This window comes from Sorex fumeus, unplaced genomic scaffold (genome assembly GCF_029834395.1).
Source record: "Sorex fumeus unplaced genomic scaffold, SorFum_2.1 ptg000003l, whole genome shotgun sequence".
In the NCBI taxonomy this organism is placed as follows: domain Eukaryota; kingdom Metazoa; phylum Chordata; class Mammalia; order Eulipotyphla; family Soricidae; genus Sorex; species Sorex fumeus.
In genome coordinates, this window is record NW_026606060.1 from 36,530,772 (window position 1) to 36,546,876 (window position 16,105).

At 38.6% G+C, this 16,105-nt stretch overlaps 1 protein-coding gene across 4 annotated transcripts in view; it reads right to left on the bottom strand.

The window, feature by feature from the left end:
* Positions 1-16,105, bottom strand: part of ATP2B1 (ATPase plasma membrane Ca2+ transporting 1) — a 135,645-nt gene that overhangs the window by 61,611 nt on the left and 57,929 nt on the right. For 2 of the 4 annotated variants that reach the window (XM_056117937.1, XM_056117942.1), the window contains exon 2: positions 12,917-13,342. In XM_056117937.1, coding sequence (XP_055973912.1) covers positions 12,917-13,124 — 208 coding nt within the window. In that variant the 5' untranslated portion in view covers positions 13,125-13,342. Of the gene's footprint in view, positions 1-12,916; positions 13,343-16,105 lie in introns of those variants that run through there. The other 2 variants (XM_056117948.1, XM_056117953.1) reach the window with 2 other exon arrangements.

The window sequence follows — 16,105 nt, forward strand, 5'->3', positions numbered from 1 at the left end:
CATTAGACCATGGAATTCCTGTTACCGAAAGGGAAGAGGTACATTGTAGGTCCTCATACCTCTTCCCTTTTGGTGGGAATTCTTAACTGCCTACAGTTAAGAATGTGGAAGTTAAGAGATTAAGAAAGAGCTGGAGGAACACTGGTTTTGGTTTTGCTGTCTTTTGCCCTCTCAAGCAAGCCCTCTTCTAATAGTAATGATTCTGGCAAACCTAGCTATATCTCAATTAAAACTGTTCGCATACACATTTGTTGCGATGAGTATAGAAACAGGGGTGACAACAAATAGTTTTCCTTAGCCCAAGATTATAAAACAGACTCTGAAAGCGCTGGACTTCAAGTTTTGGCTATCAGTATCAAAGTGGAGGAAGAGATGAAAGAACGTTCATTGTTTAACAATGAGAAATGAATAGACAAGATTCCAGAGAAAATTTCCACCAGCAACTCTAAGTTGCTTATGCTGGCGGTTCAGAGAACGTTTTAGTTTATCTATTTTTTAACCACACCCATCTGTTCTCCGGGCTTACTCCCGGCAGTCTTGGGAGTCAACTGGAGTTGGCCATGTCCAAGGCAAGTGCCCTTCCTGCTGTTCTAGCTCTCTTGAGCCATATTTGAGAATTTATGACAAAAATTGTTGTTGTTATCTTAAAGATGTTAGAGTTCCATTAAGATGGAGTCAACAAAAAGTAGGGCAACAATGAATGGTAGTGATTGTTACTAGGGGTAATACAATATGAAAGAAGAAACCTGCCAACTAAAGCGTTGACTTCAGCATATGGTTCATGTAATCCTCAGAACCGGCGGGAGGGAGGTGGGAAAGTACTCGGTGGCCCCCTGCAAATTTAACTTAAATCGCACAAACAGAAAACACCTCCTACTTGCACTGAGGCTACTACTGACCCCCTGGAACAGTCTCCCTCACCCCACCCCCCCACCCCGTAAGAAGTAGTCTTGGCCACTATGAGAAACACTTAGTTTATGTGATCATTTCCAAGCACCAGAAAAGGAGGAACAATTTGTAAACCACAAGTTACAGAGTAATAGTTAAGAGAAAAAGGAGTGATAGCACAGCGGTAGGGCATTTGCCCTGCATGCAGCCAACATGGCCGACCTGAGTTCGATTCCTCCGCCCCTCTCGGAGAGCCCGGCAAGCTACCGAGAGTATTCGATATGCCAGACACAGTAACAACAAAGTCTCCAATGGAGAAGTTACTGGGCCCACTGGAGCAAGTCAACAGTTCAATGAAGTTAAAATACATTTGACTTCATTTGAGTGGACTATAATTTATATTAATATAATCATACACAGTGTAAATATAGTGAAAAAGTTTTACAACAAAAGTCTGTTCCCTAACAGGTATTTACTGAATACTACTTCTAGGCATTACTCTACAGATCGAATCTCTCTGAATGAGTTCTATGTTCTAAATTTCACTCCAACCTTAGAGTGGAGTGAAATAAGTAAATACACAATTAAAATACCTTATTAATTGGGGGCTGGGGCAATAGCACTGTAGGTAGAGCATTTGCCTTGCACGTGGCCAACTCGGGTTCGATCCCCAGTATCCCACATGGTCCCCTGAGCACCAACTGAAGTAATTCCTGAGTGCATGAGTCAGGAGTAACCCCTGTGCATCCCAGGGTGTGACCCCAAAAGCAAAAAAAAAACAAAAAACAAAACAAAAACAACAACAAAAAATAACCAAACCAAAAAAAAAACCTTATTAAAATACCTTTTAAAAATACCTTTAAAATATTGTGTGAACAACAGAGAAAAAAAGATCAACTAGGAGGAGGCTAGTTCAGTAGAAGTCTGAGATGATGGCAGCTTAAATATTAGTTTTTAAAAGTGGATGCAGAATATATCCCAAGGATGCAAAAAGTACAGTAGAAATGACATCTGCACCTGTATGTTTAGTGCAGCACTGTTCCCAAATAGCCAGAATCTGGGAACAACCCTTATGCCCAAGAACAGACGACTGGTTAAAGAAACTTTGGTTTATCTAAACAATGGAGTACTATGCAGCTGTTAGGAGAGATGAAGTCATAAAATTTGCTTTTAAGTGGATGGATATGGAGAGTATCATGCTAAGTGAAATGAGTCAGAAAGAGAGGGACAGACATAGAAGGACTGCACTCATTTGTGGAATATAAAATAACATGAGACTGACATCCAAGGACAACAGACACACAGGCCAGGAATACTGCCCTATAGTTGAAAGCCTATCTATCTCATGAGCTGGGGGACAAGGCAACTAGAATAGAGAAGGGATCACTAACACAACGATGCTTGGAGGAATCATTCAAGATGGGAGATGTGTACTGAAAGTAGATAAAGGACCAAATGTTATAAACTCTCAGTATCTGTATTGCAAACCATAACGTCCAAAAGCAGAGAGAGAGTATGGGGGAAACTGTCTGCCATGGAGAAGGGAGAGGGTTGGAATGGGGAAAGGGGTTACTTGGGGTGGAAAATGTGCATCGGTGGAGGGATGGGTATTTTATCATTGTATGCTTGAAACTCAAACATGAAAACTTTGTAACTGTATCTCACGGTGATTCAATTTTAAAAAAAAAAGCAGAATAACTGAATCTGCCAAATATCCTGTAAGGACATTTAGAGAGAGAGAGAGAGAGAGAGAGAGAGAGAGAGAGAGAGAGAGAGAGGATTGAACATGGTCCAAAAAAGGGGAGAATAAAGTATTTGCTATTTATACTCTACCTCCCCCCTAAAGTTGAGTAGATGGTGGTAAAGATTTTGCCAAGAGGAAGTAGGTTTGGGGATTTGCAGACTTCGCAGGAATTGATGGTTCTGCGAAACAAATTTCAGCATCATGAGGTCCTCATTACACAAGAGGAGATGCTGAGGAGATAAGTAGCTAATATTCAGAACTCAGTGAGAGGTTTGATCCAGTCATAGCCATCAGCATACAGGACGACCAGGCCCAAAGTGAGCTCTCAGACAGCTGGGTAGAGTAAGTAGACACAGAGAGAAGGGTGCAGGTGGGAGCTGTGGAAACCAAATATTTGCTGATGAGACAGGGGAAGCTGACACAATCAGAAGCTGCCCAGGGAGAGGGACACAACTGGTTAATATGTATAGAAGCCTAGAAAAGGAAAGTTTTAAAAAAGATAAAGTGGCTCACTGTATCCAGGAGTAAGATGAAGAGAGAAAAGAGACAATTAGTTTTCCCTAGACGAAGGCTGAAAACTTTGATAAAGAATCATCCAGGAGAGTGATATGGTCCAAAGTCTAATTAGAAAGAATGAGCAGAGAATGAGAATGCGTTAAGTAGAAACAAAGCTGGCAGATAACTTTCTAAGGGGTATTACGCAGTGGGAGAAATGAAGGAGTTAAGGGCATATAAAACCATTTTATTTTTCAAAAGATGAGTGACAAAAAACAAAACAAACACACACACACACACACACAAACACACAAACAAAAAGGGCTGGAACAATAGACAGTAGGTTGGCTGTTTGCCTTGCACACGGCCGACCTGGATTCAATTCCCAGCATCCCATATGGTCCCTCGAGCACTGCCAGGTGTGAGTGCAAAGCCAGGAGTAACCCCTGAGCATCGCTGGGTATGACCCAAAAAGCAAAAAAAAAAAAAAAAAAAAAAAAAAGATGAGTGACAGAAACTAGGCAAAGTTCTTCAGCAATGGAAATGATTGAACGGAGAAGATTCCAGTGATACAGGAGACAAAGGTTAATGCCAGGTAAAGCCTTTGAGAAAGGCAAAAGAATGAAATACAGTATATGGTGGTTACCTGGAGTAGCCGCAGTAAGAGATTTAGTGAGGAGGAGAAAGAAAAGCTTGTGGGGAGGTGATAAAACCAAGTGGGTAAAACTGGCCAGACTATGTGGTCCTCACTTAGAAAATAGAAAAGATGTGAAATCATTCAGAACAGCTTATGAATACAAAAAAAAAATATCTCCTGCCTGGTCCTACTGAGTGCTGACTGTAAGGAAATGGCAATGCATCCAAGGGTGTTCATGAGCTCCTTATGACCCAGTTAGCTCCAGAGAGAAAACATATTTTAAAAACCATCAAAAACAACTTTAGAATGACAAATTTTTGGAATTTCTATCCACCATTGTGGAAAGTAGAAAAAGTCCATATTCATTCTATGAATAATGAGAGTATAATCTTCATAACAACAACAAAAAGGAACCAAATGCAAGATTTAGCAATAAGTTAATATTTTATAAAAAAAATGCAGTATCTCAATCAGCAGCAGAAATAAAATCATACCACAATTTAGGAAATGAAGTAGGGGGAGTACTGGAATATATTTAAGTTTAATCATGGCTAACATTCAGCCTATACTCCAGTCTTCCTAAATTCTGTATCTAGAAATTTATCTGTCTTTGTGTATACGGGACAGTGGGAGGTAACGACAGGAATCACAACTCCTTTTTCTAGGCAAGGGACACATAAAACATGGAGAGTAAGAAGGGACGTGAAAGCAATGTTCAGATCCATTGTTCTTAAGAAACACTTCAATATTCTCAATTTCATAAATAAAAAGAGCCCATCCCCCTGCAAGAATGACCTGTTTACAAACTGACTTGCTCCCAAATACCTATCATAGGCTAGATGTTTTGACAGCCACCAAGTATACAAAACAAGATCAATCAGATATAGTGTCTTCCTTGGCTCTTACCCTCTAGGAACTTAAGAGCTGGGAGGGGGAGACTGACAAGTAAACCCAGTGTGTGGGTAATATGACAGGGGTAGTGAGGAAGTTATGGGAATATACAAAAGGAAGCAGAATTTAAAATTCGGGGAAGAACAGTGTGTGTAAGGGGATTATTACACACCTAACTTGATATCTTAAGAATGACTTAGAGCTAGTCATAGGAAGGGTGTGATAACATGTTCTAGATGCAGAGATCTGTAGGAAGAACGGAAACAAAGTGCACTATGCTGCACTGTGTGAAGTAGGAAAGAGATGAGATTAGAGAGGTAATAAGGAAGAGCCAGATCCTAAAGAATTTTGTTTTTTGGTTTTTTTTTTTTTTTGGTAAGCCCTAACTGAGAAGTCTGAACTCTGGAAAGAGCAAAAAATGGTTCCAGTCAGAGAAATGGGAAGGCAAAGAAGCCAACACCATTAAAAGATAGTTTCCCAGCCCAAGTGACCAATAGCATACAAGTGAGAATGGGGAAAAAAAAACAATGGAATACTATTCATCTGGATGGATTCTTACACTCCACCTCAAATCTGGATAGAACTGGAAGACATCATATTAAGCAAAATGAGTCAGAAGCACAAACTAATACATGCTCACTTAAATGTAGACTATAAAGAAAGCAAGGAACTCGGCAATGACCAATGGCAACAAACCCTAAGATTCTGCCAATACTGAGTCTGTCAAGAGGGAGTCTCCAAAGGATGGTGATAAAAGGGATTCAGGGTCAGGGACATCCAGGATTCAGGGACACTGTCCTTGTGGGCGTGTGGTGGCACTGTAACATTATATATAAAAAATGTTATAAATAGTATTTCAAATTGTGATATCTCAATTAAAAAAAGAAAAGAGTTTCTAAGCCTGGAAGAACAGAATGCTATGAAACCAGAAGAGAATGTCTGACAAAGGAATACGCATTGTATTAGAAAACTGAATTTAAAAAAACTGAAGCTGTGCTAGATTAGATTAGGTTGATAAAATATCAAGGACTACTTAAAATTTAAAAAAAAAAACCCTTTTTTTGAGGTTCTGCGATTATAATATTGTTAATTATACTATTCAAACATACATCATTACAAGCACACCCACCACCAGTGCTGAGAAGTTTGTCTTGACTTTTAATGTGTCTTGCAGAATCTGCTTCAAGGCTATGAATTCCCTAAGCTTTGCTTGTTCACTTTGTATCATTCCTTTAAATATAAATGACAATCTGGTTCAATAGAGTATTCCTGGTGTTTCTGTCATTATCTTTTTATTCATTAATTATTAAAGCACCATGATTTACAAAGCTGTTCATAGCTGAGTTTTAGACATCCCATGTTCCAGCCCCAATCCCACCACCAGTGTCCTCTTCCCGATACCAGGGTCCCCAGGTTCCCTTCAGACCCCTTCTCCCCAGCCTGCTACCTCGACAGGCACATTTTTAAGTTTGGGTTTTGGAGTTTGGATCTTGCTTTCAGTGCTGCTGACTCTGGTTTGGATAGCTAGCTATACTACTCCTTTACACCACCAATATACTGGGATTCCCTTTGCCCCTGGTCCCTACTTCCTCAATTTCTCTCTCCTTCTCTGCCCTTCTCTTCCCTATACTCTGGGATGAAGGGCGATCTAGGCATCCCTCTTTTCAAGCCCTGCACTCCCTCAACACAATAGTCAATATGTACCATATATAAGTGAGATCATCCTGTGTTTGTCCTTTGATTTTTTTTTAAACTACTTCCCACCATTTTGTCAGATACAATCTCATATTTGATAACTTTTATGAGTCTTATGCACGTTCCTTTGTATGTAAGTCTGTTCTTTGATCTTGCTGATTTCAATAGTTTGCCTTTGGTCATTCTGATTAAATTGCCATTCTAATTAAAATGTGTCTTGGAGTTTTTCTATTTGGGTCTATTTTCACTGGGATCTTTTGGTCTCCTGGACTCCTGCACTCAACTCTGGAAAACTCTTACCTATGATTTCCCTGACCAGTCTATCTTCATCAAATTTACCTTCCTATTTCTCAGGGACTCTGATAATTCTTATACTGTTTCTCTTGAACTTATTCCATAGTTTTCTGGTGTGCTGTTCATTTTCAGCCCCTCCCCATCTGTTATTTTCTAGAGCCTTCTACTCCTCACCTTAACGCTCACAGATCTGTTCTCTAGCTGCTTTTATTCTGCTTATATGAATTTAACTGAGTTTATATCACCTATCAGTCTTCTTTTTCTGTCACTTACAATTATTTTTTTTCATTTCTGCACTCATATTTTCTTGTGCTTTTCCGACTGCTTGTATCACCATTTCTTTGAACTCATTTTCCAACATGGTGTCTCTAAGAAGCTATTATTACCTGAGAGTTCACAGTTCTAGGTGGTACTGGGAGAACCGTTGTGCTATTATTTCCACTCACCTGGCGGACTTTTACCTGGCTTCCCTACTGTGTCTGCTGTGCTCTGAAGGAAAATCTTTGTAGTTCCCCTTAGTGGGTATCTGAGGGATTAGGCTGGGTGTTGCTCTTTTCCATCGCTTCAGACCTCACCCAGTGACAGGAGGTATGAAGTATGTGCAATGTGAGGTGCGGTGAGTGGAGCTTAAGGTCACGTGGGTTTAGGGTACAAGAAATGGCAAGCAGAGAATGCACGGGGTATGAGTATGGGCCAGGAAGGTTGAGTGAGCAGGGATGTGGATGGAGTCTGCTGAGATGGCAAAAGTCAAGTCAAAATGTTAACTTTAAAAGACATATACATAAGCTACAAATTAGAAAAAAAAAGTAGTCAGCATTAGAACTAGCTCCAAAAACATTCATTAGTTAAAAAAAAAAACTGGTGACACCCGCAGGTCTTAAATGTGTAATTATTATAAGCAGCTATCATTTCTAGGACAAGGTCATGTAGACTTATCACTACAAAACCCTCACTGGTAACTCACACAGACCTGGCAGATCCTTGTCCGTGGCTGAGCCAACCTGTATAAGCATGCACATCTTACAGTATTAGCCTAGAAGTCAATAACAATGTATCTTTGGCAAAGGGCTGTTTTTTTTAAATGAAATATGTATTCCCATGTGTTAACACTAGTTTTATTCTAGTATAACATGAAGACCTGGTAAGAGTAAACCATTAGGTCTTACTTCTCAAGTGCTAAACTACAATCTGAACATTTGGAAACTTTAGTCAGTCAGGGACAACTGTAGTTGACTCTATCCTATTTCCTTTCACATAACTTTTTTGTTTCTTTATTTTCTTTGCCTCCCCCTCCCCCTTCAACCTAATTGTAAGCAATATTTAAAAAGCTTAGAAGCATGCCGCAAGTAGACCGTAGACCAAACATGACTGCCACCCATTGCCTCTTTTGCAAACCACAACACCCAAAAGGAGAGAGAGAGAACAAAAGGGAATGCCCTGCCACAGAGGCAGAGTGGGATGGAGGGGATGGGGGGTGGGAAGGATACTGGGATCCGTGGTGGTGGGAAATGGGCACTGGTGGAGGGATGGGTATTTGATCATTGTATAACTGAAACCCAAGCACAAACATTTGTAAGTCTACAACTGTACCTCATGGTGTATCACTAATAAAAATTAAAAAAAAAAAGCTTAAGGCTCCATTTGCTTTTCTGCCTGTTGTAGGTGCTAGGAGCCACAACACTCTCAGAATATGACATCGTACCTGCCTTAACTCATTTTCCCCTTTTTTGGGTCACATCGAGTGACACTCAAAGGTTACTGGCTCTGCACTCAGAAATTAATCCTGGTGGTGCTTAGGGGACGATATGAGATGTCAGGGATTGAACCAGGGTTGGTTGTGTGCAAGGCAAATAAATGCCCTGCCCAGTGTACTGGCCTCATCTGCCTTTAATTTTTATCAATTCCTTTTATCTTTAGTCTAACGCAGTAATATACTATATAAAAAACGGTATCAGAGATCTGCATTCGAGGCATGTTAGAGTCTATTCCACTATTTCAACATAAAATAAAGATAACATAGGAATATACTGAAATAGAAAAAAAACACCAAACCTAGTACAAATGAAAAAGGAACAAGAAATATAAATTAGAAAAAAAGTAAGCCAATGTAGAAAACAAAGATGACAAGAAATGTATAATCATTATATCTGGTGCCGTTAGAATTTTATACGCAGATTATTTGGCATAAAACTACATTCTTGGAGTCAGAGAACTATAAGCAGGTGCTTGATCCAAATGATGAAGCTAAAAATATAAAGTCACAACCCTTAACTCCAGTTAACCTTGAAATTCATAGTTCCAAGTCTCTTAAGAGCAGTGATAGTTAATCACAACCACTGAAGCTGAACCTTTAATATTACAGTTGAAAAAGACTTCCTCGAGATTAGTAACATGTAATAAATCGTCTTCAGAAGTTAAAGGGCTGTCTGCTAGTAAATAAGCAGGGGGAATGAGGAGGCATGCATACACAACTTCCTGAATTAGTGCGTACTTTCAAGCCAGATTGTTCAACAGAACCTTAATCCCCCAATTTTTTCATCATGCCTTTCCTGCTACAAAATATTCTATGAGCGGAAGGAATAAACGTTATCCCTTTCTTCCTGGTTTCTTGAATCCTTTAAGCTGTATAAGATGAACTTTCAAAACAGGTAACATACCTGTTAAAAGTTTTAGAGATCACAAACAGCAAGTGCTCGGGGCAAAGCAGTTCTGAGAATGAACTTAGGAGTCGTGCGAAGCAGCTACATGCATTCTTTGAGCTCACTCCAAGTTTTTAATATAGAAATGCAGATATGTGTGTGCATATAGATTTGTTTTATTCAAACAGTCTTATTGTAATCTCCAAGATACAACACTTTTAAATAATTCATTATAACATAAGTGCTCCAAAATAAGAAAAAATAATTTAATACACAAAAAACAACCAGAACGTCAAGGTGTGAATTCCTACTCTGACCTTAAGTGAGACTCTGGATAAACTGGTTAATGTTTTCAATGTTCCCTGAGTATAAAACATGATGCTTATTATTTAAAATATTTCTAAGTGACATCAACTAGCCTTCCACAAAAGAGTAACATCCAAGTGTTATCGAATGTCTTAAATTGTTCCTTTGTTATGCTCTAGAGGTTTCTTAAATATTTTTCACTGACTATCCCTTTCTACCCAGGGGTCACTCTGGTGGTGCTGTGGGATCAACATGTGCTTAGGAGTGAACCAGGGTTGGCCATGTCAAGGAAAGTGCCTTACCCTCAGTACTGTCTCCTCATACCTGATTTTCTCTTCCATTTACTATTCTTTCTTAGCAGTATCATTTACACATTAATAGTTCATTTAATTGTATGTGAATCTGACTCCCTCATTAGAAATAAACCAGAAATTTGTTTTACCCCGAGTTGAGAATTGCCATAGCGGGCGCCTGATAAATAAAATATCCAAGCAACTCTAAGATGCACTTATTTTTATATATGTTAATATTATCTAAGACTGGGTTGTAATCTATGGGTTTATAATTATATTATAGGTGTAACTACCAGCACTTTTTCTTAGGTGTATACAAAATAAATATGAACTGAAAATAGGTAAACTTACATTTGACTTAGTCAAAAATCATTTATTTCAAAGAATCATTTTAATTCTCACTGTCATGACTGTTAAGTAGGATATACAGTAAGAGCCCTTTTTTACTACATCATTTTTTTGGCATTCAACATCCCAGCTGATTATCTACGGCAGATGATGTCTTACTGTTTTACTAGTTGGGTAGTGAAAACATGTTCATTAGCTTTCCAAAAGAAGAATTCCGAATTTCAACTAAGCATTTCCTTTGGAAATAATATTCCTGTGAGGCTACAATTATATTTATTCATTCAACTTTAAACACAAATACTGTTCCCCCATCTTCAGAAGAATTTAAAATAAGTCATATAAATTTCTACAAATCTTAACAAATATTAAATTCACACTACAGAGGAAATGAGGAAGAATTTCCTAATATAAGAGAAAAACAGTCATACTCTAGCTTAATTGCACAAAGCAGCAACACATGAAATTGAATGCTAAGTGAATAATTCTAGAGATTATCCACATTTTTGACATATCATGGGGGTTTAATCATCCCCTCTAAAAACTACGGCAGTATAAAAATGTTTTTAAAAAATTTTTTATGGTTTACAAATTAAACAAGGAGCAATGCCCAAAATAACAACAAAAACAAACTACAGTGCAAACAAATGAGAAAAATATCTGTTAAAGTAAAAATACATCATGGAGGGGTATTTAGTCAGCAGAAACAAGATTTTTTTTATTAACTGATAGCAGATGAATAAAAAGACATGAAAATGCAGTTACATGCAGATTAAATTTCCACATCTCTCTTATGAGCGAATTATGTAGTTACATAGCAAGGGCTTTTTATTTATTTTGGGGCCAGTGGTGCTCAGGGAACCATTGTGGTGTCAGGGATCCAATCCAGGGCTTCTGCATGCAAAACACGTGCTCTAGGCCTTTGAGCTTTCTTCCCAGGTCCCTAGGGCTTTTCAATGTTAGCATCTCTGATCAATGGGGCAACTGGGAAACACCAACTAATCAGACTTTAAATGTAGTGGTAACATATGACTGAATGAATCTTGAAACTAGTGCATTAATGCACAAATCTCTAAAGTGATAAAATTAGCTAATGTCTCAAAATAAATTTATTAACCAGATTCTGGTTAATAAACTGAAGTCTACCAATTGAAGTCTATGGTGTGTATCTGATTCCCTGAATTTGTACCAACTTCCTTAAAATAGCATATTCAAAGAATAACTATGAAATCTGTATTTCTAGTGACTCTGGATTTGATAAAAATATTCAAATTATCTTCAAGAATTAACAGGTCTTGCAAACAAACAAAAAGAACATACTCGAGGTGATCTGAGGAAGCCCTTATAGAATATGTGTGAATGTTAATACTGTTTCCTTAAAATTATGCTACTTCGTAGAGCATTTTTTTTGGTCCTAGTTTTAAGTTGTAATTTGTTTCCTTTTTAGTACAGGGATTAAACCCAGAAATGCATTCAAATGAGGCATGTCTTCTACCACTGAGCTATATCCCTGGCCCACTTTTAATATTTTATATTGCCTTGGGATATATCAGACTTTACTAGACTATATCCAAGTTGTTTATAACCTGATATTTACAACAATGAACTTAGTTTGTGTCTTAAAAAAAAAAAATCACGCTACTTCAGAAACACGGAAGTATCTATCTACCTACCACTAAAAACTTAGCAATTGACACTTAATTATATATAGGTTTAAAATAAATAGGAATGTATAAATTTGTTAACTACTTTGGAAAAAATTTGTTATAACTTACAATTTTATCATCAAGTAGTATGGCATAAAAAGTTTACCAAAAATGTTGAAGACAGTAATTTTTCTAGAATTAGCTTTGTAAAATATATTAATGTGCTTTAAGTTTTAATATTATTAATTTCCTACCCTTATTTAAAATAAATCTCAGTCATCAAGCATTCATCTTCATGTACCATTCCCCCCTTCCTCTGCAATTTGGAAATCCCTTCCCTAAAATTTGTAAATTTCCTAAACTTAAATTTATGCTCAACATGATCAATGTGAAAAAGACCATCTTTAAGCCATTTCAAATAAGGTAATACAATGAAGTTATAGTAAATTTTCCTTTCTTGATTCTCAAGAAGAAATTCACTATAAATCAATAATTATGGCACTAACCAGTAAAACTAAGCAGAAGTCTAAGACTGGAAATGATTTCCAATCACACCCCCACCCTACACTCCCCCCCAAAAACTCTCCACATAATCTACTCCAACTGTTTCATGGTATCCTGAAGTACATTACTAAAATTTAGGTTACAAAACAACTTGGTCAGCAAGAGCAGTGACAACTATTTTAAGCCACTTAGCAAATGAAGGGTGGTAAGCAGTGTTTATTTCCACTGAAGCCCCTGGGGGTTACCAAGCCTGGTTCCAACCTCTGCAACTCCAGTGGAAAGACTATCTTGCTATAGTAAACAAGCAGCAATAATATGCACAACCGTAGGAAGTATTTTCTCCCACCAGCCTAAAATACATGCATTACAACACTGTATCTTGATCTATAGGTATTTTGGCTGCACTAATCTGAGAAAATTTGTTTTTAATGTCACTAAAAATTAAGAGTATATTCATACAGCAGCCAAGACAAAGTACACTTGCTTGTGAGTCAAACAGCATGAGTCCCATAAAGGGCTTAACTTAGACATAAACTCACCTTCATTTGGAGATGTTTTCAACCTGGTACAAATTCCATAGACATCTCCATAGCTCTCCTGGATTTTTCGTAATGCATCTGTAGACCTGAGCTCCATGAGAGCCCGCAACTCAGCAAGAGTAATTCCAAAATCGCCATCATGATTAGCTTCTTTCAAAGAGTTTTTCACTCCACTATATGCAACGGAGTTATTTGCCATGTCGCCCATTACAAGTATAATTTATTAGGAGGAAAATGTTTCCCAAAAGACTGTAATCTTCACTTGATATATTTCCAAGATGAAAATCTTTTAAATAAGAAAATCTTTCTTAAACCAAACACTCATCGTATGACTTTACAAAGCAGCATCAGCATCATTTCCCAGAGAAGTATCTTGACCTTTGGCCCATGACTAGTTTCTTCATATCAATCATGAGATGTACACATCTGTAAGAAGAAAATATCAAGTGAAAGTTAATAAAATTCATCCAAAGACAATTATTAAGTACTTTTTAATTTCTTTTTTCAGCTTTTGGTCAACATCCAGTGGTGCTCTGGGGCTACCCTGGCATTGTGTTCAGTAGTGACCCCAGTGTTACAGGGATCCAACCAGGTTGGCCTCATGCAAGGCAAGTACCTTATCTCCTGAACTATCTCTCTGACATGTATAAATGTATTTTATAAAATGTCACGAGATAGCCAAACCACACTAATTATAAAAGCACATTTAACTATAGTCAAATACCTTTAAAATGTTTTGCATGATGAAAGATCAAAGTCTAATTTATATAAATCTAAATTGTACCCTGGGCTGGCGCGATCGCACAGTGGGTAGGGTGTTTTTCTTGCAAGTGGCCAACGTGGCCGACCCGAGTTCGATTCCTCCACCCCTCTCAGAGAGTCCGGCAAGCTACTGAGGGTATCTCGCCCTCACGGCAAAGCCTGGCAAGCTACCTGTGACGTATTCGATATGCCAAACACAGTAACAAGTCTCACAATGTTACTGGGCCTGCTTCAGCAAACTGATGAACAATGGGAGGACAGTGACAGTGAAATGATACCCTATGACATTAGGTCTTACCATTAAATGAAACTACATTTTACACTACTGAATTTTATGTTCTGTTCAGTATCTCTGTTGATATTAATAGTTATAGCACGCGACAGGGATCAATGGAGATGTTACTGGCGCCGGCTAGAGGAAATTGATGAACAATGGGATGACAAGTGATACAAGTACTTATGTTCCAAGCATTGTTTAGTTGCTTTAAATTCTGACTTTCATGTAAACATCACAATTTAATCCATGAGGGGTCGTCACTTCTTGTTTTACTGAGAAGATTAAGTCTCAGAGTAACTGAAGAGTTTCTGTATAGCTAACAAATGCCTGAGACAGACTAGCTGGGATGCCAGCAGGTCCTTCCACCACACTGCACAAGTGCTCTAAATCTTTCACATGGGACAGACCCAGAGAGCAAATTGAAAGCAAACCTGCTACTATTCTTCCCTACAATTGCCCTTAGACACTGTCTCAACACCATCTTCAACCTTTTTTTATTTTTAAGTCATATAAAGTAGTCTCAGGAGTGCGAGGAATTCAACTCTGGCATTCAACATGCTTTGAACCATCTCCAAGCTCGACATCTTTTGCTTTTTTAAATGGTCTTCCACAATGATCCTGTCACGTTCTCTAGCTCCCCTGACAAGCTATCCAAAAAAAAAAAAAAAAAAACTCTACCCTTTTGTTGGGCTGGAGCAATAGCACAGTGAGTTGGGCTTTTGCCTTACATGCAGCCGACATGCTGACCCGAGTTCGATTCCTCCACCCCACTCGGAGAGCCCCGCAAACTACTGAGAGTATCTCACCCGCACGGCAAAGTCTGGCAAGCTACCCGTGACGTACTTGATATGCCAAATACAGTAACAATTGTCACAATGGAGATGTTACTGGGCCCGCTGGAGCAAACTGATGAACAATGGGAGGACAGTGACAGTGACCCTTTTGTTATTCTTTACTATACTCTTATTTTCTTTCTCTACTATCAAATATAATCTTATTTGTTCATCTCTCTCCACCTGTTAGCTCTGATGGCGAACCCAGGTGTGCCCCCTATTGTATTCCAGAAGTTTTAGCAGTGTGCTAAGGGGCTGGAGCAATAGCACAGCAGGTAAAGCGTTTGTCTTGCACGCGGCGGACTCATGTTCAATTCCCAGCATCCCATATGGTTCCCTGAGCACCGCCAGGAGTAATCCTGAGTGCAGAGCCAGGAGTAACCCCTGTGCATGGCCAGGTGTGACCAAAAAGAAAAATAACAAAATAAAACAGACCTGTGTGCTAACCTCAAAACCTAAATGAAGGGATATATTTTCTTTTCAATAGCTCTGAGCCTGACTCTTGTTGTAAACGAAGTATGAGTGCTCAATTGTTCTTTACCCATGTGTGTCTTTCAATCACCCCAAAGTCAATGTATCCAACACTGGATTCATCTCATTTTTAGATGCCCCGAATGCCATTTTCCCAAATCACCTGGGCTTTACAAAACTTTGTCATCTTTGATTTCACTTCTCTCAGCTTCAGTCAGTTATTGTTTGGCTAATTCACTCTCTGAACAAAGTCTCTTCTTCTGCATACCCCTTTTTCTTCCTGATTTTTAGATTTCCCTGCACAAATTATAATCACTATGTGCAGGTCTCTCATTCTACCATTTCTTTATGTTGAACTGACCATCGTCTTTACTGATGTTTCATGTGTGGTTCATGCCATTTTATCTCAACACACGAAAGCAAAATACCTACCAGTTGTTCAGGCCTATTTGGTATTCAAGGCTAAGCTATCTTACCACTCTGCTTTCTTTCTCCTTAAATGCCTCTTCCCCCATATCTAATAAATGTTTAATAACCATTAAACTAGAAATGATTACTGACAAGTGCAATTAATCATCAACAATTAAATTGCTATGAGAATGTTTGGAAAGCATGGTGGGTCTCACGCTTCTGTAGACATTAATTCAGTACGCATTAAAGTCACCTAGAGGTGCAGGCCTGAGAGACAGTACAGTGGGTCAGACATCTGCTTGCAAGCAGCACCCCACCCCTGTTCACCTCCAGTTTGGTTCCTGATACTCCATATGGTCCTCCAAACCCCGCCAGCAGAGATCCCTGAGCACAGAGGCAGGAATAAGCTTTGAGAACTGTGTGGTCCAACCCTGA